The following is a 27681-nucleotide window of genomic DNA, read 5'->3' on the forward strand; positions in this document are numbered from 1 at the left end:
ATTTTGTGGTTGCCAGCCATTTCCAGAGGCCCGGGATCTGACTCGACCCTACCCTGCTTGTTGCAGTACCACATGGGTGTGGTGTTGTCCATAAGCACCAGTACCAACCTCCCTTTGATGGAAGGAAAGAAGGCTTTCAAAGGCAATTGGATGACCTGCAGGTCTGGTGTCTTCCTGGAAAACCAGAGGCCTCTGATCTTCACCAGTCTCACATGGCTGCACCAACCCACTAGTGACTCATCAGTCACCACTGTTATATCTGGATGAGGTAAGGAGAGGGGTCTGTCAATGACCCAACAGTGGTTCAGTAACCACTATTGCAATTCTTTCACAGTCTTCTTCCTCCAAAACCTGGTGGTGATGGAGAGGTCTCCTTGATGTTGAACCCATTGAGACTTCAGATCCCACTGCAGAGCCCACACATGACACCTGGCACGCTTGTCCAGCTAATGCAATTAGTACCAAGAGCCTCAGAGTCTACCTCACAGAAAACCAGGACAGAGGCTGAACCATCAGGATGATAGCCTGAATGCCCTGGGCTCTCCTTTCCCAGGGGTGGGGAGGGGGTGAAACCTATCCATGTCTAGAATTGTTCAGATGAAGGGGAGCAACTGAGAAGGCATTAGGTGTGAGTTTGGCACTTTGATAGTGAACCCTAAAGATGACATGATGTTCGCTTTAGTCTGAAGGTGGCTAATGACTGCCTGGGGGGCAAGCCCATTTCAACAGCCAGTTGTCAAGGCCGGGGAAGAATGGGAGCTCTGACCTCCAAATGTGTACTGTTCCGACTACCATTACTTTCGTGAACACATGAGGTGTGCTGGTGAGACCAAAGGGAGCACAGCAAACTGAAAATGCTCCTGTCCCAAAACCACAGGTAGAGCCAATGGGCCTGCAGGATGGGTATAATGAAATAAGTGTCTTGCAGGTCCAAAGCGACCATCCAGACTCCAGGATCAATGGCAGACAAGACCTGGGCCAATGTGAGCATCCTGAAATTTTCTTTACGGAGGAAGGCATTGAGAGAGTGCAGGTCTAAAATCAGATGAAGGCCTCTGTCCTTCTGTGGCACCACAAAGTAGTTGGAATAACAACCATGGCTTACTTCTGGCTCAGCCACCCTCTTGATAACCCCTTTGGCTGAAAGGGCATGCACTTACTGACGTAAGACGGACATATGGTCTTCCTTCAATCTCTCTGGTGGTAGGAAAGGAGAAGTAGCAAGGAACAGAACGGTCTACCCTTCTGGAACATCTGCAGGACTCAACTATCCAATGTGTTAGTCTGCAAGTGTCAAGGTGTTGGATTCTTAAATGTCATCATACCAATTTTCTTTGTGGTATGGTTGCCCTATTTCATCACACATATCGCAATTGTTGTGTGAATTCATACTAAATAAGGAATGTAAAGTATGTGTCCTTCTTTGTAGGGGTGGCAAAACAAGTGGGGAAGGCTGTGCTTCAACAGAAGTCATGTATAGCCTAAATCTGAGTTGCATGGCACAATGGGCACCTCATCCTCTGGCAATGGATAAAATCTGCATCAGCACTGAGGTTTCAGGAACCAGCGTGGTGCCAGACGAGAGTTGGGTGAAGGAGCCAGAGGAGGCCCAGAGGTGGAGCTGGAGGCTCCAACTAGCGCTGTGAGTGATCAATCGGTAATATCCTAAATGAGGGGCCTCTTAGCACCTTAAAGCCTGTAGGCACTCAAGAGGGACTTGGTAAAGATTCAAAGACTCAGAGCACGGCCTCGTACAACTCTTCTATCTGCCTCTGTGTTGCAGATGTTCCAGAAACTCAGGTTTGTGCTGGGACAAGTTTCAGGATGGGCGTCGAGGCTGACCAACTTCAGGAGCGGGATTGAAAGGCATCAAAATGCTCTGTCACCTTCTCAGGAGAAAGTGAGTGGCAGGAAGGTGCAGAGTCCCACTTGTATTTTTATGTTTTTTCTTTGACTTAGCCAAAGACCGGATGCGGGCGGACAAGTGACCTCAGGAAAATCTCCTGTGACTTCTGGACCAGGAACGGGACTGGGACCAACACATCAATTTGGGCGAGTCTCATCGCGGAATGCTTTTCAACAGTTTAACTTTGCAGCCCTGTATGGCATTTGGGATCATCGACGCACAGTCACTGCAGGCCTTAGTGTTGTGGCTTGACCCCAAGCACCGTAGGCAAACCTAATGAGGGCCTCTCACAGTCATTTACTTGTGACAGTCCTTACAGTGTTTAAAATCTGTTGTTTTGATAGGGGACATTTCCTTTCCACACTGCAAAATTTAGATTAAAAAACATATCACAGAGACAAGAGGTAGCAACTGATCCATGTGTGGTGGAACAGAAGCAAAGAAAGAAACTGACATCACTGCGCAGGAGTGGCATCTTTATGTACCCTGCATGTCATTTCTGGAGTGGACGGTGTCAGTGCAGAGCCAAAGGTACCACCTTCCATTGTGTAGTGGTAGTGTTTCAATGTTTACAAATCCAGAATGATACGTGTGTTATGTTCAAAAAGTGAAGAATCTGCAATTAGAAGTCTCTATCAGAAGTCACAACAATTGCCCCAAAATTATTCTGTCACTTATACCCAATGCCACTTTGTACTAAGGTATGAGGTCTTGGAAGGAGGGAGGCATGTTACACAGATGTGGTAAAGTTTAGAATTATGTGATGATGTACAAGATCACAGCTGGGCTTTAGAGATCTGTAATAAGATGTTATGTCATGGATGGGTGATACAGCTCTATAGCATGATATAAGTGCTAGATAAGTTAGACATATATGTGATGAGGCATGCAAATGTTATGGGATTTTAGAATCTGTGTACTCATGTATAAGGTTCTGAGTGTGTTATACAGATCTGCAATGAGATATAAGGCACTGGGTGCGTGGGGTACTACAATATCATTGTCAGAATACTGTCTGACATAAATATCATTCAGTAAAAAACTTCTTCAACAATTCACCCTATTAAAGTTAATATAATAAAATGTATACACAATCGAACACAGTATTTTTGTAAACAGTATTTAGGACACAATATTTATGTACAAAGATACTACCGTTTAAAATATTCAGACACATTAACCACCGAGTGGTTCATAGAGATTTAAGTTTTGTTACAAAGTTCTAGTTGTATCATGAAGCTCTCTAATGAGGTTAAGCTCTTGCATGGGTTTTATGGGTCTGTGATGACATAAAAGTCCTTAAAGTTTTAAACAAGTCTGCAGTGAGGTATAATTTCAAGGGAATGGAAGGGTTACAACTATCTTTAGTGATGTAGAACATTAAGTCTAGTTTTTACAGATGGGCAATTTGATATCAAGTCACAGTAGCTTGTAGAGCTCAATAATGAGGTCAAGTTTGCATATCTTTTTCTAAAACACTGTAATAGGTTATAATCCCTGAGTGGTTTAGGAAGACCATTGATGAGGACTAAGGTACTCCGAGTTGTAGCTATCTGTACTTAGATACCAGATCCTCAAGGGTGATACCAATTAATAATGAAACAGAAGCTCATGGTTAGGTTATAATAATCTCCAATGGGGTGTATCATTCCTGGCAGTTTATACAGCTCTATGATGGGTCGTTACTTCCAAAATGGGTTATACTAATCAGTAATGAGGTACAAGTTCATGGATACACTGTGATTCAGTATAAAACCAGTTAAAACCAGTAAGATAAAATAAATGGTCACTCTTATGTTCTGCAAGAATCTAGGCTTGGATCCCCCAGGGGACAACTGAGCCTTTTATCCTTCTGACGAAATATCAAAGCATTTGGTAATAGCACGTCATTTAAAGAACTATGAAAAAGAAAACAATGTGGTGGAATAAATATGTACAAAACAAAGTTAACTTTGTTTTATGAGATCTTGGGAAGGGTATCTTAGTTACAATGGCCTGTGTGAGTTATACAGATGTGTGATAAAGAAATGTTTTGCAGACGAGTTATACAGTTGTGTGCCGAGGTACATCCAGATGTATATGCACATTTGTAAGCGGTATACCTGTCTGAAGGAGCCGGACTTGACTGTAGATCTGTCTTGCTCACAGCCAAGCACACAATATCTGCAGCATCAATCTTTCCGGACGGCTCACAGCTCTTGTCACTCTCATAAAACAAAAGAGATTTTTCCAAACAGCACCAGACCCTGTGGAACTCTACATGAAAAAAAGAAAATAACATTGGTAACTAATAAATGCGTGGTGTGCAGGGAACCCTTCCTTTTCCTGTAGTAAGGCTCATTTAATGCTCCTTTCCAAATTGTGACTGTGCTCCCAGTGACTTACTGCAGCCATAGTTTTCCCTTTCTTCACTCACATACGATGTATATTCTCCTCTGTCTCATGCTATGTGTGCTTTACTTTCCTGTGACAGAAACCCCTTTTATCGCCATGCTGTGAAAGCTCTCCAGTCTCTGTGCTGTTTTCGTTCTTATTACTTTTTTCCCCTTGCAATTAATATTCTCCCTTCACCATTATAAGAGAGAAATGTTCTTCTTTATCTCCTCTTTCCTGTGAAGATCCCCCTCATTCTGTCTCACAAGCTGTAAAGGTTCTACCTTGTCTCCACATGGAATATATAAACACATAGGGTGAACATGATAGGAGACTCCACATTAAAAATGCAACTCAGAAGATCATGGAAATACCCGAATGAGACCCAAAAAACAGGTGTGAACCAGCCCAGGGCTGAGTATTTGGAGCATGTTTCCTCTCACCTGGATTATTGCAATGCAACTATCTGTGTATTCCTATATTTCTGGCCAATAACCTGCAGCATATGGCAGTCAGACTGGTCTGTGGACATCACAATGATTACCATGTTCCTTCTGCGCACCGACAAACATGTACCTTCTGTGCACTGCTCGCTAGTTTAAGTAATTGGCAGTTCCTCAAGATCAGCCTTTCATATTTTCAGTGTATTCCGATTCAAAGACACAAGTATGGCAGTTGTGAGTAAGAGACCAGGGGCATCTTCTGTAAAAGTACATACCACCTGACTTGTGCCGCAGTGAGGATGTGTCACTTTTTAAAAAGGTTTTGAAGAACTATTCTTTTTCAACTCTTTTTTGCTTGTTTTTGCATTTTTAGATTTTTTTCAGTACTCTTAATGCTAAGTCAGCTTTGGATGAAAACACCCTTCATACTCAAATACATGTGGATGGTCACATAGTCTCTGGAATGCTGAGAACGAAGGAAATAATACAATGATAGTGTGTGGTCTTCAGTGATAGGGGCTGTTGGAGGCAGGATGAAGAACTGACGGAACATTCCTGCCGTTGTTGCCGTAATGACCTAACATGATATAAATAACTTACCTCTCACTTGAATGACTCAAGGCTCTTATAGAAGACCATGACCTTCAACCAAAACATTAAGGCAACGAGTTGTTAAGGAACTGCATGAAAATGCAGCAAGACTATAAAGCCTGTTGGTTACCATTTCTGGCTGAGAAGGAGGCCTCTTGTGTGAAGGATGATGATCCAATGGTTTTGGAGAACTAGTTTGTGACTTCCCACCCTCTAATCCCCCAGCAAGTGGTGGCAGCTCAAGCTCCTGGGTAGGACGAGCCCAGGGAGGAGGGTGGGCAAGGTCTGGCAAAGATAAAGTGAGGTGAGTTGTAAATTGACATGATGTGACCCGGCGTAGAGTCCTAAGCTTAAAGATAATGCTATGAACACAGTGTTCTACGGGCAGTACTGTAGAGGCAGTGCTATTCAGACAGTGGGTAACCTTCTTTATAGTAAGCAAAACTCTGAAATGGTCCATGACCCTTCAGGCAATTGAAATTCAACAGTAACGGTCACACAAGAAGAAGTGTTGGTGAATGTGCAGTGTGACTTCAAAATGTAGGTTACTGTGGCACATATCAGAACATATCTTTATAGGGTCCTGCGTATCAAATTGGTCTTAATGAGCGGAGACAGTTGCTAATTCCTGGCAAAGGTCCTGTGACAATGTGCACAACCAGGTAAATGGGGATATTCCTCACCAGCATGAGTCAGTCAGCATTTGGGAGCATAGCAGAATAACTTGGCCATGAGACAGACTTACCAATGCCTTCAATTCCACGCATGGTGGAATAGTAGAGGTGCTGTCTATGTACACTTCGACACCATGAAAGGGGGTAGTAGGCTGGTGATGGACTGGGAAAAGTCTGGAGCTGTTAAAGAAAAACTACTTTATGCCTCCTGGTTAATTTAAAGGTAAAGTAGGACTATCTTCATGGACACTAGAGATAGAAATTAGACCATGTTGGTTGAGGGTATACTGTGTCCTGAGGTCATCTGAAGTTGAATTATCCTCGGCTTACCATTTGTTCAATTGCAATTTAAAATATAGTATTCAGTTAATTAATCAGAAGGTCATTTGGCATCAATGAAGTTCACATTATTCTACGCAATTCTGTTAAGTAATGTACCTTTTTTCCCACTGTGAGATTTATTAGGTTGGAAAGCAGATTGGTTGTTGATTCTTGCATAATGACACGAGCCATATAAATATTATTGGTAATGCATGCAGCAGGGTGGTAATTTTCTGTGTAAGTTGACTTCTGCTGTTTGGCAAATGCAGTTTATGTTAACGATTGTGGTCTGCTGAATAGTTAGTACTGCAAGACAGTCTGAGAAGTTTAAATTATCCACCTGTATCTTGTTTTAGAAGTATTCTGTCAGCATTTACGTCCACTCATGATGGAGTTTAGTTAGCAGTTTTGTGAAGAGGCACAGTACCCATCTGCAAGTTGTGTAGATATGTACCGTGGCGCGTATCCAAATGTCGCAGATGTGGGGAAGTGTACTACCATGTTGCAAGAGATTAAAAAATAGTACACGTGTGTGCTTTTGCAAACATTGAAGGAGTGCCCAGTTTCTAGAGGTTGTACGTAGGAAGTACCTCATTTTATGCAAAGGTGGGGAAGTCTAGTACTCTGTCATGAGAAGTTGCATCGGGCAGTAAGCCATGGTGTACTATATTGGGTAAGAGTAGCACACTGTATAGGAACCTGCATGTGGGAGTAACCCATGGGTGCAACATAGGAGAAGAGAAGTACCCGGTGTGAGAGACTGCATCGGTAAGTACCACTTGAAGTGAAAATGGGGGGAACTGTGGTACCCTGTGAAATTGAGGGTGATAGCCACAACATTTCACTGAGTGTCCTGGGACTAGTCGTCATCCTGTACAAATGATAAGATTTGGCGTGTGTGGTACAGAAGGCAGAGTAAGTCTATGATTGCATTGTGGTGCATTTTAGTTTGCATATTACTGAGTTGGCCAGTACTGTGTTTGAATGGTAGTGTTTCATGTAGCATTAGTGTGCTGTAGGTGAGTTCTTCTTCACCTGCTGATGTGGTCTGAAGTCAATGTTTAGATTGCTGGACTACTCTAGTGTTTAACTGTTGGGCTGTGCCAATAATTTGTCAGTATGCACCTGTCATCATTGGTGGCTGTTATCATTGTTTTGCGAAAAACATTCCAACCTTTTCTGGTGCAGTTTCCAGAGTATGTGGTCATGGGTGCTGATTAAGTGCTTCCTTCGGGCTTCGACTTGGTCATGTTTGTTTGGCCAGTCAGTGGGACTGGTTGTGGGGCGTGTTTTTGTTTGTAAGTGAGACTGTATGGAGTATGTTGTCCTTCTGAGTAGTGTGTGTTGCTTATGAAGGATAGAGAAAGTGTGAGAGTTGTGTCTGTCACCTGCATAGTTTAGTAATGTGAGGTGTATGTCTGGGGAAACTATAAATGTAGGTGTAGTGACAGGTTTGTCCTGGTGTTAGGTCAATGGCAGTTTGAGTTAAGAAGATGTACTGATTGAATTTACGGTTTTTGTTTAGTTTATGCTTTTACTTTGTAGACCTTGGGATGAAGGGAGCAACCTTTGTTGAATGAAGTTGATGGGTTCCATACCCTTGCTGTCACATGACTGAACTTTTGTGACTACATGTCCTGCATGAATAAATGTTGGACTTGGTGGTAGGGCCTAATGTCCGAGGACATTGCAAGACTTGCATATTTTGGACTGTTGGACAATGGTAGTGACAACCTGGTTGTTGTCTCATTTCTTTGTATGACATGAGGTGTGGGAAGCTTCATTTCTTGATCCCTTACAGAATTCTTGTTACTGCTACTTGTTGTCTTTGTGTATCGGTGTGGGTACTGGACAGTTAATTCAGAGAACTTTGAATATTCAAAACTGATGGAAGATACCTGGCTATAGCTTGTCCAACTTAAAAGCACTCTAATGCATTATCCACCTTGTCCTCGAATAGATACTCACTATCAAGTGGCATTTCCATAAGTGTGGCCTGGACATTACTAGAAACGTCTGTAGCGTGCAACCAGACATGACTGCATAGGGCCAGCTAGAATCCATACCTCTGGTCACCAATTCTGCTATGTACAAACCTGCCTTGATAATGTGTCTGGATGTGCTCTCACCGTCGCAAAGTGATCTTTTAGATGGTCAGGGCAAATGGGTACAATCATTGAAGCTATTTTTCATGGAGCATGTGAATAGTGTCTAAGGTGGCAAGCAGTGCTGAGGATGTGCAATGTCAGGCTAACCGCTTAGAATGTATTTTCCTATTTTTTATAATTTCTTGGAATTCCTGGTTGAAGGATGGTTAGAGAACGAGCCTGGATTGAGCTTGGTGGTAGATGGCTGGACAGCAAGTCTCCTCTGCAAAGGATTATGGAAAGAAAGATTGGATGTCCCAATATGGGTCCATAGCACCTAGCCATTGTGCTACACATTGCCGGAGCAGTGATTGGTTTTGTCCATGTCTCCTATACTGGCTCCAAAAAGAGCTTCATTAAATGGATGCAATGGCTCTGCCGACATGGGAATAGTTGGCAGGACCTTAATAAGGATATTTGGACTCAGTTCCATACAAGGGTAAGCGCAACTCAAGCACCCCTGCTGCCTTTTCAAGGACAGCATTGAATAATAAATCTATATTTGGTGATATGTTTAGACCACTTGTGTTTTGTAGGGCTAGCTAATCTTCTGTCTTGGATCTAGGGAGAGGAGGCAAGGGCTCACTGTCCTCTGTCATGATGCACCTCCAAAAGCTATTGTGCACCGTGTCCCAACAGCATTTGTGGGCACCACCAGGACCCTCCCTCCATTCCTGCACCTCAAAAAAGCATTGAGCCTTCTTCCTGTACTACAGTGTCTTGACTAGGCCAGATGAACATTCAGAGAATAATGGAATGGTGTTAGTGGAGGAAGAGGCACTTTTGTTGCTGGTATCAGCAACAGAGGCACTGGCGAAAGCTCTGGAGTTGAAACATGCCATGTGGCACATGGGGAGGAGCCAGTTAAGCCAAAGGAACATGTGGTGTTAAAGAATGACCCATCAGTGTGCTTCTGGAGGGAGCCCCGTACAGTCCCATGGGGCCTAACAAAACTCCAGAGGGAACTAATGCCCGCCTGAATATTTCTATCAACCATTGAATGTCAAAGGCACCACAGAGGAGGTGCTTTTGGAACTGGTGTCAGCACAGCTGGGGTGGCGGGGAACTTGGAGTACTTTCATCTTGGAAAGGAGCACTAAGCAACCTAGATCTTGACTGAAGTTGACCAAGACAATGTTCAGGGGCATAAGTCATAAAGAGTTTGTTTGATCAACTTGGGTTTCATTCTCAGGCACAGTTCACAACATATGGAATTTTGTCTCAAACCCAGGCACCACAGACAGTCGTTATGGGGGTATGCGTTTGACATATGTCCATCACACTTGTGATCGGGCTTAAAAACATATTATTTAAACGGGGCTCATCCCTAGCACACTGCACTAGGGTTAAAAGAGAACACTAAGGAGGGAAATGAAATTGCCTCAGACCAGAGGAGAGAAGTTTTGGCCAGTACTGAGTGTGCCAGAACAACATAACTAACAGCAGGGAGAAAGTGAGGGAGCTATATAGATCCAGTGTTGTGAGCACGACTGTACTTACAAGGTTGAGATGGAGCCAGTGCCTTGTACAAGCACAGGAAAGCTATGTCAGATGTTTCCAGATTCGGTCTACCACCTGGGATATTCATGAAGTGGGGAATTTGCATGTAGAAGGATCCTTCTGATAAGTTAATTTCATTCTCCCCTAGAATGAATTTCATTCCTTTCCTTTTTGTGCTGTGACTATTCTCCAAACATTCACATGTGCTATAAATGTTTTAATTATCTTTACCATTCTTTGGCAGGTTTTCTTTCCCTGTCCAATGCTATGAATATCCCCATTCTCTCTCCGTGCCACGGATCTGCCACTTTTGCTCAATTATATCCATGTTCTCACTAACCTCTACAACGTATTAATGTTCTCCCCCCTCTTCTCTACCATCAGTCGATCTCCCTTCTCAACATATTCCTTAGTCACTCTGCAAGTCTGCGAATGCTTTTTATGCCCTATCAAATGTGACAAATGTTGTAGCATCTCTCTCCAAGGAAGAAAATGCCATGCCTTTCCTCTGAATATTAAAGTTTTCTTTCTATCCTTTGTCAACATTGTAATTTTCTACTTTCTTTCCCCTATTCTATAACTAGTAACAATTCTATGTAAAGACACCGAGGTGAGGATCATGATTTACTTTCCTCTTTATTTTCTCCAGCAGCATCGTAAAGTAAAATCAAACACAAGCAACATTTTCCGAAGAACACTGAGAAAGAACCATTAGTTCCAGACAAGTCTATTGCTCCTTTCCCGTGAAGTGTCCTATGTACTTCCTGTGCTCCCTCTTTCTTCGCTGCTTCAGCGTCAGTTAAATACTTGTCATACTACAGCCTATTTTATCCCTGAACAGCACTGTTTATTGAGTATAATATTGGAGGTGCTGTTTTACATTATGTGAGCCCCTCCCACTACTTTAGAAGACCCGGGATTGGCTTCCATATATCCCAGGGCCGTTCCATCCCCTGATGTGGGGATGAGCACATGCAAAGTACAGTCCTCCAGCAACCATCAGGGAAAATCAGTGACCCATTCTCCTTCCCTGAAAGAGTGCACTCCCCAAACTATGACCTCGCAGATGAATCTCTAGGGTATCCAACCTTTGAGCTAAGCCAGACCGAGTCCGAGACCCTAGGTCAGGCCCTCCAGAGCCTCTTTCAGCTGAAGATTACCCAAAGGATAACCCTCCCCACCCAAAGATATGCTCAACTTGAAGAATATCTATTATCCACAATACACAAATGGGGCACAGACGATAAAGTGGCTTCCTACATGGCAGGCCACCTCTGTAAACCATTGGCCAAAGAGGTCCATAATTGATTGAGAGCTGAATGCCCTCACCTCTCCTTGAAAGGGAAATTCTCCCTAACTCCGGAAAGTATCTCTAAAATGGCTACTATTCTTGCAAAACACATTACAGTCACTATAAAGGGCATTAATTGCTCCTGGCATTTCTGTCACGACAAGTTACTGGACTCGCAAGACCTCCTAAGACTTTGGATATTGAAGAAGAATCCAAACAGCCTGGACCCCTTATTTCTCCTCATATTTTTTCTAGTTAGGCCTACAGGGGGATAATCTTTCTAGAAAATGCTGACTTTGAGATTTCCCCAGAACTATGCAGGTCTTTCCTCATAAATGTGGACCCTAAATTAGGGGATTTGGCCATGTGGCAGGGGCATTGCCCTTGAGGATTCTCTTTGGCAACCCTTTTATGAAAGAAATGGGCAATTTTGTTTTCACCTTCACCACCCTGCAAAAAGCCCAGATATCGATCAAGTCAGATGGCATAAGTCCCTACAATTTATATGGAGAAAGCATGTCTTCAATTTTCACAACCCACTCATTCAGCCATTTATCAGCTCTGTGGTGTTTAGAAAAGGTCATGAAACCGGTGATGAAATTGCACAGGATACAAAGAGTCTGCCTCCTGGTGTACCTAGATGATATTCTCATCATAGATCGGTCACAGGAGAGGTTGACCAGCTAATTGAAGATGACAGTTTAACTCCTGGAGGATCTGGGGTTCATTATTAACAGGGACAAATTCATGATGATTTAGTCTCAGACAGTGACCTTATTAGGATGTGTCATAGGCTCACTCTGAACTCAAGTCTGAGAAACTTGGCTCAGAAGTATTTTGGACTTTGAGCGGAGAATGGGAACTATTTGCACTGGATCTTTTTAAAAACGCTTCAGTTGATGACCAGATTTGGGGGCAATCCAGGAACAGACAAATTCTTCGAAGGCTGGAGCCAATTACCATTATCATGAGGACATCGGCTGAAGTCCGACGACAGAATGTGGATGTGGTGATTGTCAATCTGATTTGAAAATCTCAAGTGTGGTATCCACTTCTCCCTGAACTTTTCTGGGACTCTCTAATCTGTCTCTCCCACTATCATCACATTCTGTGGAGTCAGGAGAGAATTCCCTATCACATGGTGGTGGAAGGCAGTCTACGTTTGATGGCACTGAGGATTACAGGGAAATATGGAAAATTGCAGGCTTATTGGAACATGCTGAGAAACATATCCAGAAAACTTAGGTGGAAAATAACAGTCAAATGATGTAGAGCTGCCTGCAAAGGATGGCTTTATTGGTGTGTTCGAAGGCACCTGGATCCTGCAGGGTTATTGTTATTAGATTTTGACTCTAGTTGTACAAGGAATGGTTTATACATCAGTAAACATCTTTCCCTTTGCTATTGCAACAGAAGACTTGCCTCTTGACTATTCACAAGTAAGTGAACATCCAATGGTCAGGAAACTTCTCAAAGATATTAGATTTTCCCATACCCCGGAACCAAGGCATTGTAGACTGTGGGATGTAAACAAAGTTTTAGATCTATTTTTCTCCTGGCCAAAAGAATAAATATCTACATAGGAAAAAACTTCCAGGCATATTGGCAACTCTGACATCACACAATCTTCTATCTCTGGTATCCTGCAGAAGAGTATCCGATGTCAGAGCATTGGATATCTCTTTTAGAATGTTTAGTCCACATACATTTCACAAGTAACTTTCAACCCAGCATTGAAGGATACTCATACATTATGGCCCTCATTATGAGTTTGGAGGGCGGGCTCAGCCACCCACCAAACTCGTCCCACCAACTGCCTGCCCGTGCGGGCAGAACAGTGCTGGCCCTATTTCAGGTTCACCGCAGGGCTGGCGGGCGGAAACAGCGTTTCTGCCTGCCGGCTCTGCGGTGAACAGGGCCTTCACATTGCACCCGTGGCCCCCGACACTCCCATGCCCGGTTTAACCAACATGGAAAGGCTGGAGGTATGGGGACTTGTAGCGCTGCCCTGGCGGATTTCAACCGCCGGGACTGCCAGGCTGCCAGCAGCCTGGCAGTGTTTGAGGTCCAACTGGCAGTTCCGCCATGGTCATAATATGGCGGTCCCACCACCAGCCTGTTGGAGGTGGGACCACCACCGCGAGTCTGGCGGTCAGTAGAACGCCAGACTCGTAATGAAGGCCTATATGTTGTGGACCGTCTGAAAGGATATAAGAGCTCAGACCTTCAGGAGAACCCTACCTCCTGATATCCTCCAGAAAATCTTTCAAGGCAGTCTCTTTCCCTACTATTGTTAGGTGGGTATGTTGATTATGTGGGAGGCAGGTACTGATGTTGACCTGTTTGCAGCCCACTCAGTTAGAGGTGCAATGGTATCCAAAGCTAGGTTAGAGAGCATTACGAATACAGCTGACTGGTCTGCTGATTCTACCTTCAAGAAGTTTTACTTCAAGCCTGTGGTGTATCTACCCTCTTTGGTGGTGAGTAAGTTTTAAAACCTGCAAAATCTTCATATCCATTCTTGATAGAGAATGAAAACTTTCCTAGCTGCCTTGAAGGAAGGTTTTCAGTGCTATTAATGTCAGGAAGGCAAGGATTATCTTGCCTTGCAGACTATTGCATAATCTGCTTCTCACCCTATTCAAAATGTACTAATGTGGTAACTGGATACAAAATAAGGAAGTGTCTAATATCCTTATTCTAGGTAATCCCTTTATGTGTTTGTTTGAAGTGCCCTATATCAAGATACGTGACTTCAATTTGTTGTAAGCCATGTGTTATTTTATGACTAATAACAGTAGTTCCTGCCCTTGCTAAGAAATTAACAGAAGGCAGAGTAGAAATGAAGATTTTATAGTTACATCAGATGTCATACAAAGAAAGAGGGGGCAAAGGAAGCACCCAGGACTCTTCAAGTGATAGGAGCAAGAGGATTGGCTGGAACTTAGTGTTCTTAGGAAATGTAGCTTTAGCTTGACCTTAAGATGTTGCTCGACAAATAGAGAGAAAAGTAATGCATAATCCTCAGCTCAGTGTCACTATCAGGAAAGAAAAAAACAAATTTTTCTTTCTTTTTCCCATGCTATGAAATTTGAAATCAAAATGTATTACTTGTTAAGGTATCTAGTCACATAGATTTTTGCCTGTCAAACTTTTTCAGGTGTGGAAATGTCCACACAAATATATTTAAAAAAAGGGGACATACAACATTCAAATTGAGTGACACAAAATAATGTAGCAGTTTACATGCAAAGGAAAAAGATGATGTTCCATACCTGTACGCGGTATGCTGACAAATATTGTTAATGCATCCCTACATAGGTGCATATTTCATCAAAGGTAATCGTTAACTTACCGTCCTTGCTTTTCTTGACAGAAGTGGGCTTTGAAATAGCTGATGTCTTGTACAAGAAGCCACGATGCACTACAGGCTGCATTATCTCGTCATATACCCTTGCCTTTTCAGGATCATCCGATGAAGGGGTCTCTAACAAAAATGAATGTAAAAACAGTCAAAAGATCATTCTTGCCAGCAGAGTTACTGAAAAATACGACAGCAGTATCATATTCTAGTACACTGAGGAAATGTTGCCATCTAGTTTGCAGGTTGCAGTCACACACGTACACAACAGTTTTATACTATTATGCCTAGTGATTAGTAAACACTACAACAGCACAATTTTAACGTTGTACTCACTGCATTACACTACTATAGCTGTAGATTATTTTTATCTGTGAAGTGACGAATGACCATTGCAACTTAAGTTTTCTAACCTGAATCAGGACTGGTGAATGTTACAGAGGGATTTCTGAATCATGGAAGTGGGTTGCAACAACAAAGGATGACACCAGAGAGCAAACTATAATTTAGGGGGTCATTCTGACCCTGGCGGTAGACTACCGCCAGGGCCAACGACCGCGGGAGCACCGCCAACAGGCTGGCGGTGCTCCCATGGGCATTCTGACCGCGGCGGTACAGCCGCAGTCAGATACGGGAAACCGGCGGTGTCCCGCCAGTTTCCCGCTGCCCAGGGGAATCCTCCATGGCGGCGCTGCAAGCAGCGCCGCCATGGGGATTCCGACCCCCTTACCGCCAGCCTGGTTCTGGCGGTTTTGACCGCCAGAACCTGGCTGGCGGTAACGGGTGTCGTGGGGCCCCCTAACAGGGCCCCACCAAGATTTTCAGTGTCTGCCAAGCAGACACTGAAAATTGCGACGGGTGCAACTGCACCCGTCGCACCCCTTCCACTCCGCCGGCTCCATTCGGAGCCGGCATCCTCATGGAAGGGGGTTTCCCGCTGGGCTGGCGGGCGGCCTTCTGGCGGTCGCCCGGCAGCCCAGTGGGAAACTCAGAATTACCGCGGCGGTCTTCTCACCGCGTAGCAGTATTCTGCTGGCGGGACTTTGGCGGGCGGCCTCCGCCACCCACCAAAGTCAGAATCACCCCCTTAATTTTTCTACAAAACCCCATGCATGTTGAGGATGGACTGCAAATTTAGAGACATGACCCTTAGCTTCTTGCACTGGAAATCCCTTGCTCACAGAACAGAGTACTTTCTGGAGAAGAATCCATGAGCCATAGGGTGGAGGAGGAATTTTGGTGTCCTGGATCCCAGGCACCAGCCCATTTTCTTGGGTTGGTCCAGCAATGCCTGCATTTGTAGTCTTTTTAGCAGCACCTGAATGCCCTGTATGATTCATTCGTTGTTGTATAACAATTGTTTATTCGATTTTACAGCATAAGAGATAATACAAACAAGAAATCTCAATCCTAAAAATACAGGTGCAGCGACAGTCACTCAATTCAGTGCAAGTTATCATCAATGAGATCAAATATCAGAGACTCTAAAAGTTCTGCCCTCCAACCTTCCATTCTCTGCTTCTCTCTATAATTCAGCAACAAAAATAGTATTTAAACTGTGTTGTAGTTTGACTCTTGCTCCAGGTAAGACTGCTGGTTTAAGAATGACAGTACTTATGATTGTAGGCGACTATGGCAGTCCTACAACAAGTCACAACTATCGTCCCAACCCTCCTGGCTCACAAGCTGTCACGAGCTACTCATCGTTTATGTCTTTGGCCCACTGGAACTGCAGAAGGGTCTTGGTTCTGCATTGACCAAGGTAAGGGTGGCCCTTTCTGGTAGCCACGGTGCTGCTGACGAAGAAACACCAAAAAAGCAATCAGTGCCCTCCAGAAGGAGTCCCTGAGGAAAAAATCCCAAAGGGAAAACCTCTAAAGCAGGAACTCCCTGGAACAAAAAGAAGCAAAAAGATGAGTCTTCCAACAGGAAAAAACAATACTGGAAGAAGCTGGTGCAGGCAAGGTAAATAACTGGAGAAAAATTTGCAGGAGCGAAGATCACCACCAAAGGAAGTGTTGCAGCGCAAGGAGAACTAGAATCACTCAGTTTATATACCCAAGAACAGGAAATGACCAACAGGAAGTAGAATGTCACCATACTGGATGGGGAAAGAAACATAGGAACATATAGAGAAAAGACGCCATTTTGAAAAAGTGTCGTAAGGCATGCAGGGAAAAAGAAGGCAAGCTGGGAAAAAGAAAGAACATGGCTGCTGAATGCACACACAAAAACACGAGGGAAAGAAGAAAAAAGGATAGGCTCACCAGGTAAGTGAGGGGTAGGGGGAAAGGTGCCATAGTATTATTGAAGGCGTGCCGTGCCCAAGACTCATTGAGGTCCCATGCCCATTTTGGGGCCTCGTGCGAGAAAGTACAGAACAAAAGGGGTGTGGCACGCCCGGCTGCCACGAACCGCGGCCGCGCCCCAAGCAGAATGCTCGGTTCACGCCGCGGTCCGCCACGGGCGACACAAGCAGCACCTCACCAAAAACCCAAACAGTAAAAGGTGATTTGTGGCAGCTTTTACCCATGGACTCAAGAGTGTGATATCTCGGGGAGTGTTGTGGTTAAACGGAGATTACCCCTTTCTCACATGTACAACATGTCTCAATCAAACATAAGCAATGAAAGAGATATTCAGTGAAGTTTCCATGGGTTTTTATTAACAAAACTGCAATCTACAATAAGTTGCACAGGCTAAAATCATTAGGATAATGAATAATGCAAGAAACAGAATTGTGAACACAAGAGTCATTAATACAAAGACCCCCACCATGTTGCCATAACTTAAAATGACATGAGATATGAAATATGTCCTAATACCCTAGCATGATGAACCTAATCTCGAACCTAAAGAGAGCTAGGAGTGTTAAACCTAATCTGCCAATGCAATTTCCATGAGAAAAGCACCCCAACCCTCGTTACCTGGGAATGAGGTCTCTAGCTCAGACTCCGTAGGGACACAAAGACTGGGTCAGCGTCAAGACGAAGTGCAAGATCGATAGCAGCAATGACATCTGGTTGGAATCCCTCTGACTATCTGTCTAAGTGAGGTGCATTCATACAGATCTGCTCGGACCCCTGTCGTAGGTCTGTTCCCAAACAATAGATAACAAGACATACTTGGGACGGCAATTTATGTAAACAATTCCCTCGAAGGCATGAAGAGGGAAAGTGCCTAATGTGAATACCTACAGTTTTGTTATCTTTGTCGCTTGATAGTGACGCCTTCCCGCAGTGGCACTGATAATGTGAAACTAAAATATTGGCCTAACTAGAAACAATGCAGCCATCTTGAAAATATATAATTAAATAATTGAGCTAAAACAGAGCAAATTAAGTACAGTAAAAGTCACTGGGTGACGGGGACACGTGCCTGCAAGCCAGAGGGCTAAGCTAACTCCTGCTTCCCATTAAAACAAGATAGGATTCACTACAACTGAACGTATAGCTTTAAATCATCTCATCCCTCTGATGTTAAGGAAGGGCCTAGTCGGGACCCAATATTCTGTGGTCTTATTGCCCTTCCCTCAGCGGTATACTGTACAGTACTATTGTAGTAGGAAGTGCATGCACCGGTCAGTTGGCTAGGCAACTCAGGTCCCTGTGTTGTGTAATAGTGGGTCAACTGTTGTCAACAACAAAACAGGTTTAGAGAGATCCTACACTTTATCAAAGGTGGACATGGAATCATTTAATATATATATCCCTTGCTCACATGAAGCTATTAAGAATATTTCTCTGAGTCAAATCTCTGCCATCAGGACTAAGTTGGTTTTCCGGAAGTACAGTCGCAAATCACCACCAACCCAAATGAGAGGTGAACTCTGCGTAGAGCAACATGTCATGTAGGAGGGCTGTCAAACTCACCTGTAATCAGGGTCTTGATTGGATTATTCTCCAGACGGCATCCCATCTGGAGATTACGGACAGCATCCAATAAGGTCTCAGTCTCATCATTCCCTGACTATGTCGCTATCCACTTGGTGACATCTTCAGCACTCTCAGGAAGTGGAAGTCGAGATTTTCATTCGTTCTTATTAGAGTGGGACCTATGCCTGGCCTCTTTAAGGCATTTTTCATTACATTTTATTAACTTTGTCCAATCTTCATCAGAGTAGGTGTGGACACTGTGGCCACCAGTCTTGGTCTTGGTTGGGATCTAAGCTGGTTTGAGTTTATGCCTTCAGTTAGGTGGGTTATATAAGCGTGAGAATGTAGTGGATCCTATTTAGTTTTAATGGGAATCAGAAGTTTAGCTTAGCCTTTTGGCTTGCAGGCATGTGCTCCCATCACCTAGTGACTTAACCTACTTAGCTTGCTCTGTCTTAGCCTATTTATTTCAAAATGGCTGCTATGTTTATAGTTAGTAAAATGTTTTGATTTGAAGTTATCAGTGCCACTCTGTGAAGGCATCACCATCAGCGTCAAAGTTAAGTTAGGTACGTAAGTATTCACATCATGTCCCTTTCCCACTTACATGTGACAGGAACATAATGTACTTTTGGAGGGAATGATTTATATAATTGCTGCCCCAAGCATGCCTCCTTATCTATTGTTTGGGGACATATTTGTGTCAGGGGTCCTACAAGATCAGTATAAATACATCTCATGCAGACAAGGTTATCAGAGGAATTCCTACCAGATGTTGTTGACGCCATCTATGCTGCACGTCACTGTGATGCAGATTCAGCCACGGAGTCTGATCTAGAGACCACATTCCAAGGTAACAAAAGTTGGGGGTGCTTCTCATGGACCTGAAACTGGCAAATTAGGTTTAATATACCTAGCTCTCATTAGGTTAGAGATTAGTTTCTCCATACTAGTTTTTTAGGGATATTTTACATTTCATGTTTATTGCAAGATGACTGGGGTCTTTGTATTTATGACTCTCATTTGCACAATTATGCTTCTTGCATTGTCCATCATCTTAATCATTGCAGCTCATGCATTTTACAGTAGATTGCAGTCTTTTAAATAAACCAACTGAAATCCTTCCTGCATCTCCTTTATTGCCTGTTTGTGATTGAGACTTATTACTAACGTGAGAAAATGGGATCTCTGCAAAGAGAGTGTCTGTTCGGTCATAGACAAACCGGCCTTTAAGAAGTCTGCCCATATCGGCTCAAGATTGCCAATCCATACTTTACTGTTGCCCCAAAGAGGCACTCCTTCATGTAAAGTGCTATTAAACAAGTTATTCAGCTTTGGTAATTCCTCATTTGATAGAGACTCTATTTAGCTGCAGATTCTTTACCTTAGAATATTCCTCAAGCTTCAGACTGGATCTGTATGTTTTTGAGCAATCCCCTTGCATACCGGTGGTGTCGGCTGGCTCTGCATTGCATCGTTGATGCCGTCCACGCCAGAAGTGACGTGTGCAGTGCCTATATAGGCACCATCCTAGCAAGCTGACCTCAGTTCTTGACTGTTTCTCTACATCAGAAGCATGGACCCAAGCTGAGGAGGAATGAAAGTGTAACAAAATGAGGTCTGGAAGGATCTTTGTCATGTGGTAAAATAGTGCGCACAATGGGGAGGGTGGGAGTGTCGCTAAGGAAGATAGAGTCTTTACCAGATAAGGTGTTATCAATGGTAAGAAACTTGTTAATCTGGTAGGGACTTCTAGCTGCAGAGTCCTTATCTTAGAATATATACCAAAGAAATCTCTCCCTAAAGGTGGGTCTGTGGACTTTTTAAACTAAGAAGTCCTGGAAGACCGAACAGGCAAAATGTCCATCTAGCCAGACCGGCCTGTCAAGGGAGTAGTGTTTGGCAAACGTGTGCAGTCATGCCCATGTAGCAGCATGAGTGGTTGCAGCTGTAACTATGATGGAGTGTGCTCTTAAGTTATCAGGTGGTGTTTCTTGGCCACTACCTAGCAGATATTAGTGCAAAGGATGATCCACTGAGAGATGGTTCTCTTCTGAATTGCCTTGCCTATTTTTGCCCCCACAAATCCAACAAAGAGTTGACCGACCACCTGAAAATCGCTGGTACGATTAATGTAAAATGATAATGCTCTTTTTTAATTCAAGCAGTGGAGTCCCTCCTCTTCTTTAGTAGGATGGGGAGGGGAGGTAGACAGGGTGATGTTCTGCCCGATGTAAAAAAGTGCACCTACCTTTGATAAAAAAGGATGCTCTGGTTCTAAGAACAAATTTGAAGACACAAGTGTAGGCAGTGTTAACTGAAAGTGCTTGAAGTTACCTAACCCTCATGGCAGATGTTGTGGCCACAAGGAAGATGGTTTTGATAGTGATGAGCCGAAGAGGGCAGCTGTGCATCATCCCAAAAGGTGAACACATGAGATAAGTGAGAACTAGATATAAGTTACACTGGGGCAGAATAGAGGGCATATGAGGATATATATGTTGAAAGCCCTTAAGGAATCTAGTCACAACAGGTGACTTGAACAGGGAAGGTTGGTCCGACAACCATAAGAATGCGGGAACGACTGACAGATATCCCCTAACTGTGCCCAAAGTAAAGCCTTACCAGGTCATGGATAAAGCATCAACAAAAAGAGGGATCGGGAGGATTAAAGGTCCAGTGTACATACTCCCAATACGTGTAATCAATAACGAAAAGTACACTGTTCCTAACTCTAGGGTGAACAATTAAAGTTTAGGAGCTAGAACCCTCACACACCCGAAAGGGTGTCATGCTTCATCATCGGGAAGCTCCTCGTCAGACCGGCTGGTGCAATGTCTGACGGGCTCCCCTTTCGGGGGCTCTTTGCCGGAGATCTTTTTGATATGAGGTGGCTGCCGTTAAATTATGAAGGTCAGACACTCTGAATGGCAGGAGAGTGACAAAATTAAGATTGATTAGAAACCCCTGAACATATTTTAATTTAATATCTATCGAGAGGGGTTACGATCAAGATTAAAAAACATAATTAAGTGGGGAATGAGAATGATGCTCAACCACTTTAGAAAGCCTGGAGTACTGGGAAATTGTCACCTGCCCCCTAGGGTCTGGTCAACATGTTTCGCGTAATATTGGTCGTGAAAGATCCTCTAACGCTTCATCAGGACCTATAACTAACTAGACTTCTCCTGGCTGTATACACAAGAAAACACTATCTAATTACATGTATGAGAGGTAAATTGCAGTCACTTACAGCATTTACGTGAACTGTCTCGTCAATAGTCTGAAACAAAAAAAGGTCGCCCTAGAAAACAAAGAATATAATACAAACAATTCTGAGAACACGGTTGTATGACCTTCACCCCCAATGTGAATCTGTGCATCGAGTGGTGTCAAACACATAAAGAACATTTGCTTACCCGCCCTCTGCGTTTGGGGGGCCCCTTAGGGAGTAGCACGATCCAGCCTATAGCTTCTGGCAGGGGTAAAATGTTGTTAGCACATTGAAGAATATTTAAAACTTAAATAGGGGACAAAATATGCAATAGAGTAACCCCTAAAACAAAAGGTATTGATGCCGGAATCAGTCAATATGCTGTGCAGCGTTAAAAAACATTCTCCTGACATCATCATTTTTTGTCAATCTTATATCTGTAAGAATAGCCGTATGTCTCAATTCCTCCTAATCTTTAACAAATGTCTGTCGGAGTAACTGTATCACCAAGTTAATAATAATACTAGATCTTAAATCGAAGCATATTTCCATCCAACCATCATTAAAGATGAAGCAGTCCCACTCAATGAAGGTATATTCAGCATAGTGAAAACATTTTTTTCAGAGTTAGTCTCTGTCAAGCGCTGTCCTTAAAATGCAATTACCCACACTTACTTATCTATAGGCGTCCTCAATTCGAGACACCTACCCACGGTCGTGCTCGCCCTGTAGACAGCGAGCCGGTGCTCGATCGGCACATTTTAAACGCGGTATGAAAGCTACTTGCTTCCGCGTTGTGACGGCGTGGCTTCATAGAAATGGAAAACGGACTTAGCGAAGTCCAAGTAATTAGCAAACGTCAAATAGTGTCGGCCATCTTAGAGAGGGGTTTGGACGGCTGATCTCTAGTTAGAATCGAAGAATGCAAACGAAGGACGCTTGGAAAAAATATATTTATTGTGTCAATCGTCACAGTGACTTTATTTAAAAATGATATATATTGCCAGCATATGAGATAATGGCACCAGATAATAGGTAGTAAATCAGACAGGTGATATAAAAGAAGGAGATTCATTGCTATTTTGAGAAGTTCATAAATATACCCATTGTTGGGGGTCATAAAATTGGTTAATGGAAGATTAGCCTCATTTGATGTAGATACGTCAATGGTCCATGCTCTTAACGAGACAAAGATACCCAGGGAATGTCATCATTCAACCCAATGGTGTTAGTATGTAATTTGAACACCCAACGTTGTTCAAGTCTGAACAATGATTGGGAGGAGTCATTGATAAACTCGGGGGATTCCAACACTACCCAGCGCAAATCGTCTGGATGGTGGGGTTTCTCAAGAAAGTGGGCACATAATTTAGTAGTTATTCGGCCACATCTGATGTTACTTCTATGTTCATTAATCCTTATCTTGACAGGTCTGGTGGTCATTCCTATATATCGTAGGCCGCATGGACATGTTATCATGTACACACAATTCCTTGTGTTGCAATTGGTATGTTTTCTCAGGTTCCATCGGCCGATGGGTACCAGATCAAGTGTCTAAGTGTGGTATGTCAAAAAACAGACGTTGCATTGTCCACATGGATAATGTCCTAATACTGGGGGAAGATTCCAGAGAGTTGTCTGGGTCTGGGTGATATTCCTAGGGCGAGTGTGAATTATCAAGTCCTTGATGTTCTGTGATCGTTTAAAAGCAAAGAGTGGTCTAGGAATTTTGTAGCCACTACTGCCGAGTATTGACCACCTTTTCAAAATAGATCTCTTGATTCTATTGGACAGAGGGGTGAAAGTAGTCACACATGTCATTGATTTGTTGGTATCCCTGGTATTAGGTTCGAGTAAAGCCTCACGATTATTATTCCTTGCTCTTTTCCGGGCTCGATTAACGATTTCCCGGGGGTAGTTACGTGCCAATAATTTGTTTTGAAGGTCGTTAGCCTGTGTATTGTAGGTGTATGTTGAGCTACAATTACGTCTTAGTCTCAAGAATTGGCCAAATGGTAAGTTATCACGTAATGATTTTGGATGATGGCTGTCATACGTCAGGAGGCTGTTACGGTCCGTTGGTTTTTGGTATGTACTGGTAATTAGTTTGCCATTCTGGATAGTGATTAGTAGATCTAAAAAGCTAATCTCAGTGGTCGACATTGTCGATGTAAATCTCAAGAAAGGGTTGAGTGTATTAACCCATTCTGTAAAGGTTGACGCAGTCTCTAGGGGACCATGCCATACAATTAAAATATCGTCGATGTAACGTCGCCATACTTTGATGTTGGCAAAAAACGGGTTTGTGGATGACAAAATAAATTGTTTCTCAAAATTATACATGTATAAGCACGCCAAACTGGGAGCAAAGGTGCTGCCCATGCATGTGCTCCTTATCTGATGGTAGAAGTTGTCTTCAAACTGGAAAAAATTCTCAGTCATTGCTAGATTAGCACATTGCATGATAAAAGAGACCGGTGACGTGAGATTTTCACTATTTGCTAGAAGTGTAGTTTCAACTACCCGTAAGGTCGCATCCTGTGGGATGTTTGTATACAGTGCTTCAACATCCAAGGTAATCAAACCGTGGACATAGACTGTGTCATTGATCAAGTCGATCAAATTTAATACATCCTTGGTATCCTGTATATAAGTTGACGAATCTTTAACCAATGGTTGTAGGAAATGATCGCAAAATATAGACAGTGGTTCTAATAGAGACCCAATGCCTGACACAATTGGTCGTCCCGGTGGTGGTGACGTGCCTTTGTGAATCTTAGGAAGGCAATAAAAGTATGGGACCTTAGGGTGAGGAGTATCTAGAAAGGCTGCTTCTTTAGGAGAAATCCATGTATTGTTGGTTGCTTCAAGAATCATGGACCTGATCTGTGATTGTAATCTAGGGGTAGGGTCCCTAGTGATCTTGGCATAGTAAGTATCATCACTTAGTAGTCGTAAGCACTCATGTCGATAGTCTCCAGAGTTCATTATCACTATTGCCCCTCCCTTATCAGCCTGTTTGATGACGATGGTTGTATCTTCACTCAATGTCTTTAAGGCTTGTCTTTCAATTGTGGGGATATTAATAAAAGGGCACTTAGGATGTATTGTAGCTATGTCTGATAGGACCGCTTTCTCAAAGGCTAGCACCTCACAAGGAGTGGTTGTAGATGGTAGAGTGATAAAGCAAACAAGAGAACTTCAGACAAAGGTGCAGAGAGAGGATCAACCGATTTTGATATGCATCCAACCTGTCACATTGGCAGGCATAAGTAGATTTAGTGGAGGAATGCCTGGCTGACAGAATTACATTACACACTTAAGGGGGGAGATGATTCACCCTTTACAATCTCCAAGCATGAATGTGGAATGTGGACAGGGTTGTGTTTAGTACTCTGCCCAGTTACTTGTCAGGAGATCCTCCCGAAGAGGAAGCCTAACTGGAGGACAGATGCTCAGGAGTTCAGAGTACCAATAATTTCCGTACCCAGTCCAGAGCCACTAGGATTACTTGGGCCTGGTCATTTTTGATATTCTTGAGAATTATGGACAGGAGTGGTATCGGAGTAAAGGCATACAGGAGTGCTCAGATCCACTTGAGATGAAATCTGTCTACAAACGAGAGCTGCTTGGAAACTCCCAGAACGCAAAAGTGCTGACATTGAGCATTCTCCACAGTGGCGAATATATTTAATCTACATTTCCCCCACTCTCGGAAGAGACATTGCACCACCTCCAAAAGAAATGCTGTTTGTGATCCGCTAGGCATTGATGGCTGAGTTAGTTGGCTATGGTGTTCAGAGAGCTCGCCAGATGTTGAACCACCAGCTCCAGCCATGTCCAAAAATAAAGTGCCTTTTGGTATAGAATCCATGACCTCACTGTGCCTTGTTTGTTGCAATACCACATGGCGGTGGTGTTGTCAATGAACACCTGAACAAGCCTTCTCTTGTTGGAAGGAAAAAAGGCTTTCAATGGCAGTAAGATCACTCTCAGTTCCAACACGTTGATATGGAGGAGAGACCAGAGTCCTCTGATCTCTACCTCTCCCAGGTGGCCACCTTAACCCAGGTGTGGTGCATCTAGCACCACTGTGAGCTCAGGGAGGAGAAGAGAGAGAGAGGTCTGCTGCAGACCCAACAGCAGTTCATGAGCCACCACTGCAGGTCTTTTGCAGTTTCCTCTGATATCTTGATCAAGTTGCAAAGATTTCCCTGATGCAGCACCCACTGGGTCTTCAAGTCCTACTGCAGAGACCATAAACGCCAATGGGTATGTTTTACCAACAGGATGCAGGAGGCGATAAGTCCCAGCACCCTCCGAGTCAGTCTCACAGAAATCCAGGATCAAGGTTGAAACATCGGTATCAAAGCCTGAATACCCTGTACTCACTGCTCCAGAGGAAAAACACGAACTTGTAATGTATCCAGAACACCTCCAATAAAAGGGAGCATCTGAGAGGGAATCAGATGTGAATTTGCCATGTTGATAGTGAACCACAGTGCGTACCGGAGGTTCACCCTAGTCTGGAAGTGAGAGACAACTGTCTGGGGTAAGAGCACCTTTAACAACTAGTTGTCAGGGCAAGGGAAGGCTGGAACCCCTGAAATCCCCAGATGTGCTGATGCTACTGACATCCCCTTGGTGAGCACCCGAGGGGTGCTGGTAAGGCCATACGGGAGCACATCAAACTGATAATGCTTGTGACTCACCGTGAACCGCAGGCAACATCTGTGGATAGGCAGAACTGGAATACGGAAACCGGCATTCTGCAAGATCAACGTTACCATCCTGTCGCCAGGATCGAGGGCAGTTAAGACCTGAGATAGTGTGAGCTTTTTGAATGTTTCCCTTTTAAATAAATAATTGAGAGGGTACAGGTCTAGAATAGGAACAGAGGCCAGTATCCTTCTGCACAAAAAAGTAGCTCTGCATCGGAGTCAGAAATCACAATGGGTTCAGCACTGCCGATGGGTGTCGGCGGCCTTGAGTAGAGCGCCACGGGAACAGTTCTTGGAGAAGGGTGTGAAAGCCACGACTTAGGCTAATCCAGATTCAACAACAAATCCTGAAGGGTTGACTGGTGCCAAGGCAGGAACCCTTTCAAACCCTTCGGACCTGAGGGCACTCCAGAGGGGTTTGTCTGTTCCAAGATGGGGCTCATGGCCTAAAGGTTTTTGAAGTTGGGTGAGGGCACAGAGCAGTCCCACTTTTTCGAATGCTGGCTGCACATGAACAACCTATGAGCAAGCCTGGATTTGTGACATCATTCTTTTATATTGTCCGAAGAATGGGAGCTACACGTAGAAGTCGTAGAGCACTTCGACTGCTTGGACTCTTTCTTACGCAACTTACTTGAAGAAGTATGGGAGTGAGATGATGCACTGCATGAGTGACTTAGAGAAAGGTCCCTAAACATCCTAAGCGATCAGGACCTGAAGTGGCTTGGAGTTGCATGGCAAGGAGCCTAGAGCTTCATGGTCCACTCATGGATGTCCTTGGTCCTGCACTACGGGACCACATTCACACCAAGTGGGGGTCGATGACAGGCTCCACAAGGCCACGTAGGTTTCTTTGCAGACATATTGAGAAAAATGAAAAAGGCACACTTAGTAACTCGATAAAATGTCAAAACATCCAGTCAAAAGTGACTGAGAGGTCTGTATCTGTGCTGATGGCACAGAAAAGAAGGAACTGAGATCAGAACGCTTGGGTGGCACCTATATAAGCACCGCGCACATCACTTTTAGTGCAGACCGATGCCAAATACTGGCACGCAAGCGGACTGCTCAATTATTTCCAGATCCAGTCTGATGCCTTGGGAATATTCTGAGGTAAGGTAAGGATTCCGTAGCTAGAAGTCTTTAACAGATTATGTGTAGCAATATATGTGCATTCTGCCTAGCATAGGCTGTCATCTTGAGAATCAGATGGGAGTTGACTATTTTGAGTTTGTCTTTAGAATAAAGAACACCAAAACTGCAG

At 43.7% G+C, this 27681-nt stretch overlaps 1 protein-coding gene across 5 annotated transcripts in view; it reads right to left on the reverse strand.

Annotated features, from left to right (window-relative positions):
* ARAP3 (ArfGAP with RhoGAP domain, ankyrin repeat and PH domain 3) overlaps nt 1-27681 on the reverse strand; it is a 632921-nt gene that overhangs the window by 267754 nt on the left and 337486 nt on the right. For all 5 annotated transcript variants that reach the window (XM_069199483.1, XM_069199484.1, XM_069199486.1 and 2 more), the window contains 2 exons: nt 14602-14733; nt 4009-4162 (listed from right to left, as the gene is read on the reverse strand). In XM_069199483.1, the coding sequence (XP_069055584.1) occupies nt 4009-4162; nt 14602-14733 (286 nt within the window). The remainder of the gene's footprint in view (nt 1-4008; nt 4163-14601; nt 14734-27681) is intronic.

Source organism: Pleurodeles waltl, chromosome 7 (assembly GCF_031143425.1).
Source record: "Pleurodeles waltl isolate 20211129_DDA chromosome 7, aPleWal1.hap1.20221129, whole genome shotgun sequence".
In the NCBI taxonomy this organism is placed as follows: Eukaryota; Metazoa; Chordata; class Amphibia; order Caudata; family Salamandridae; genus Pleurodeles; species Pleurodeles waltl.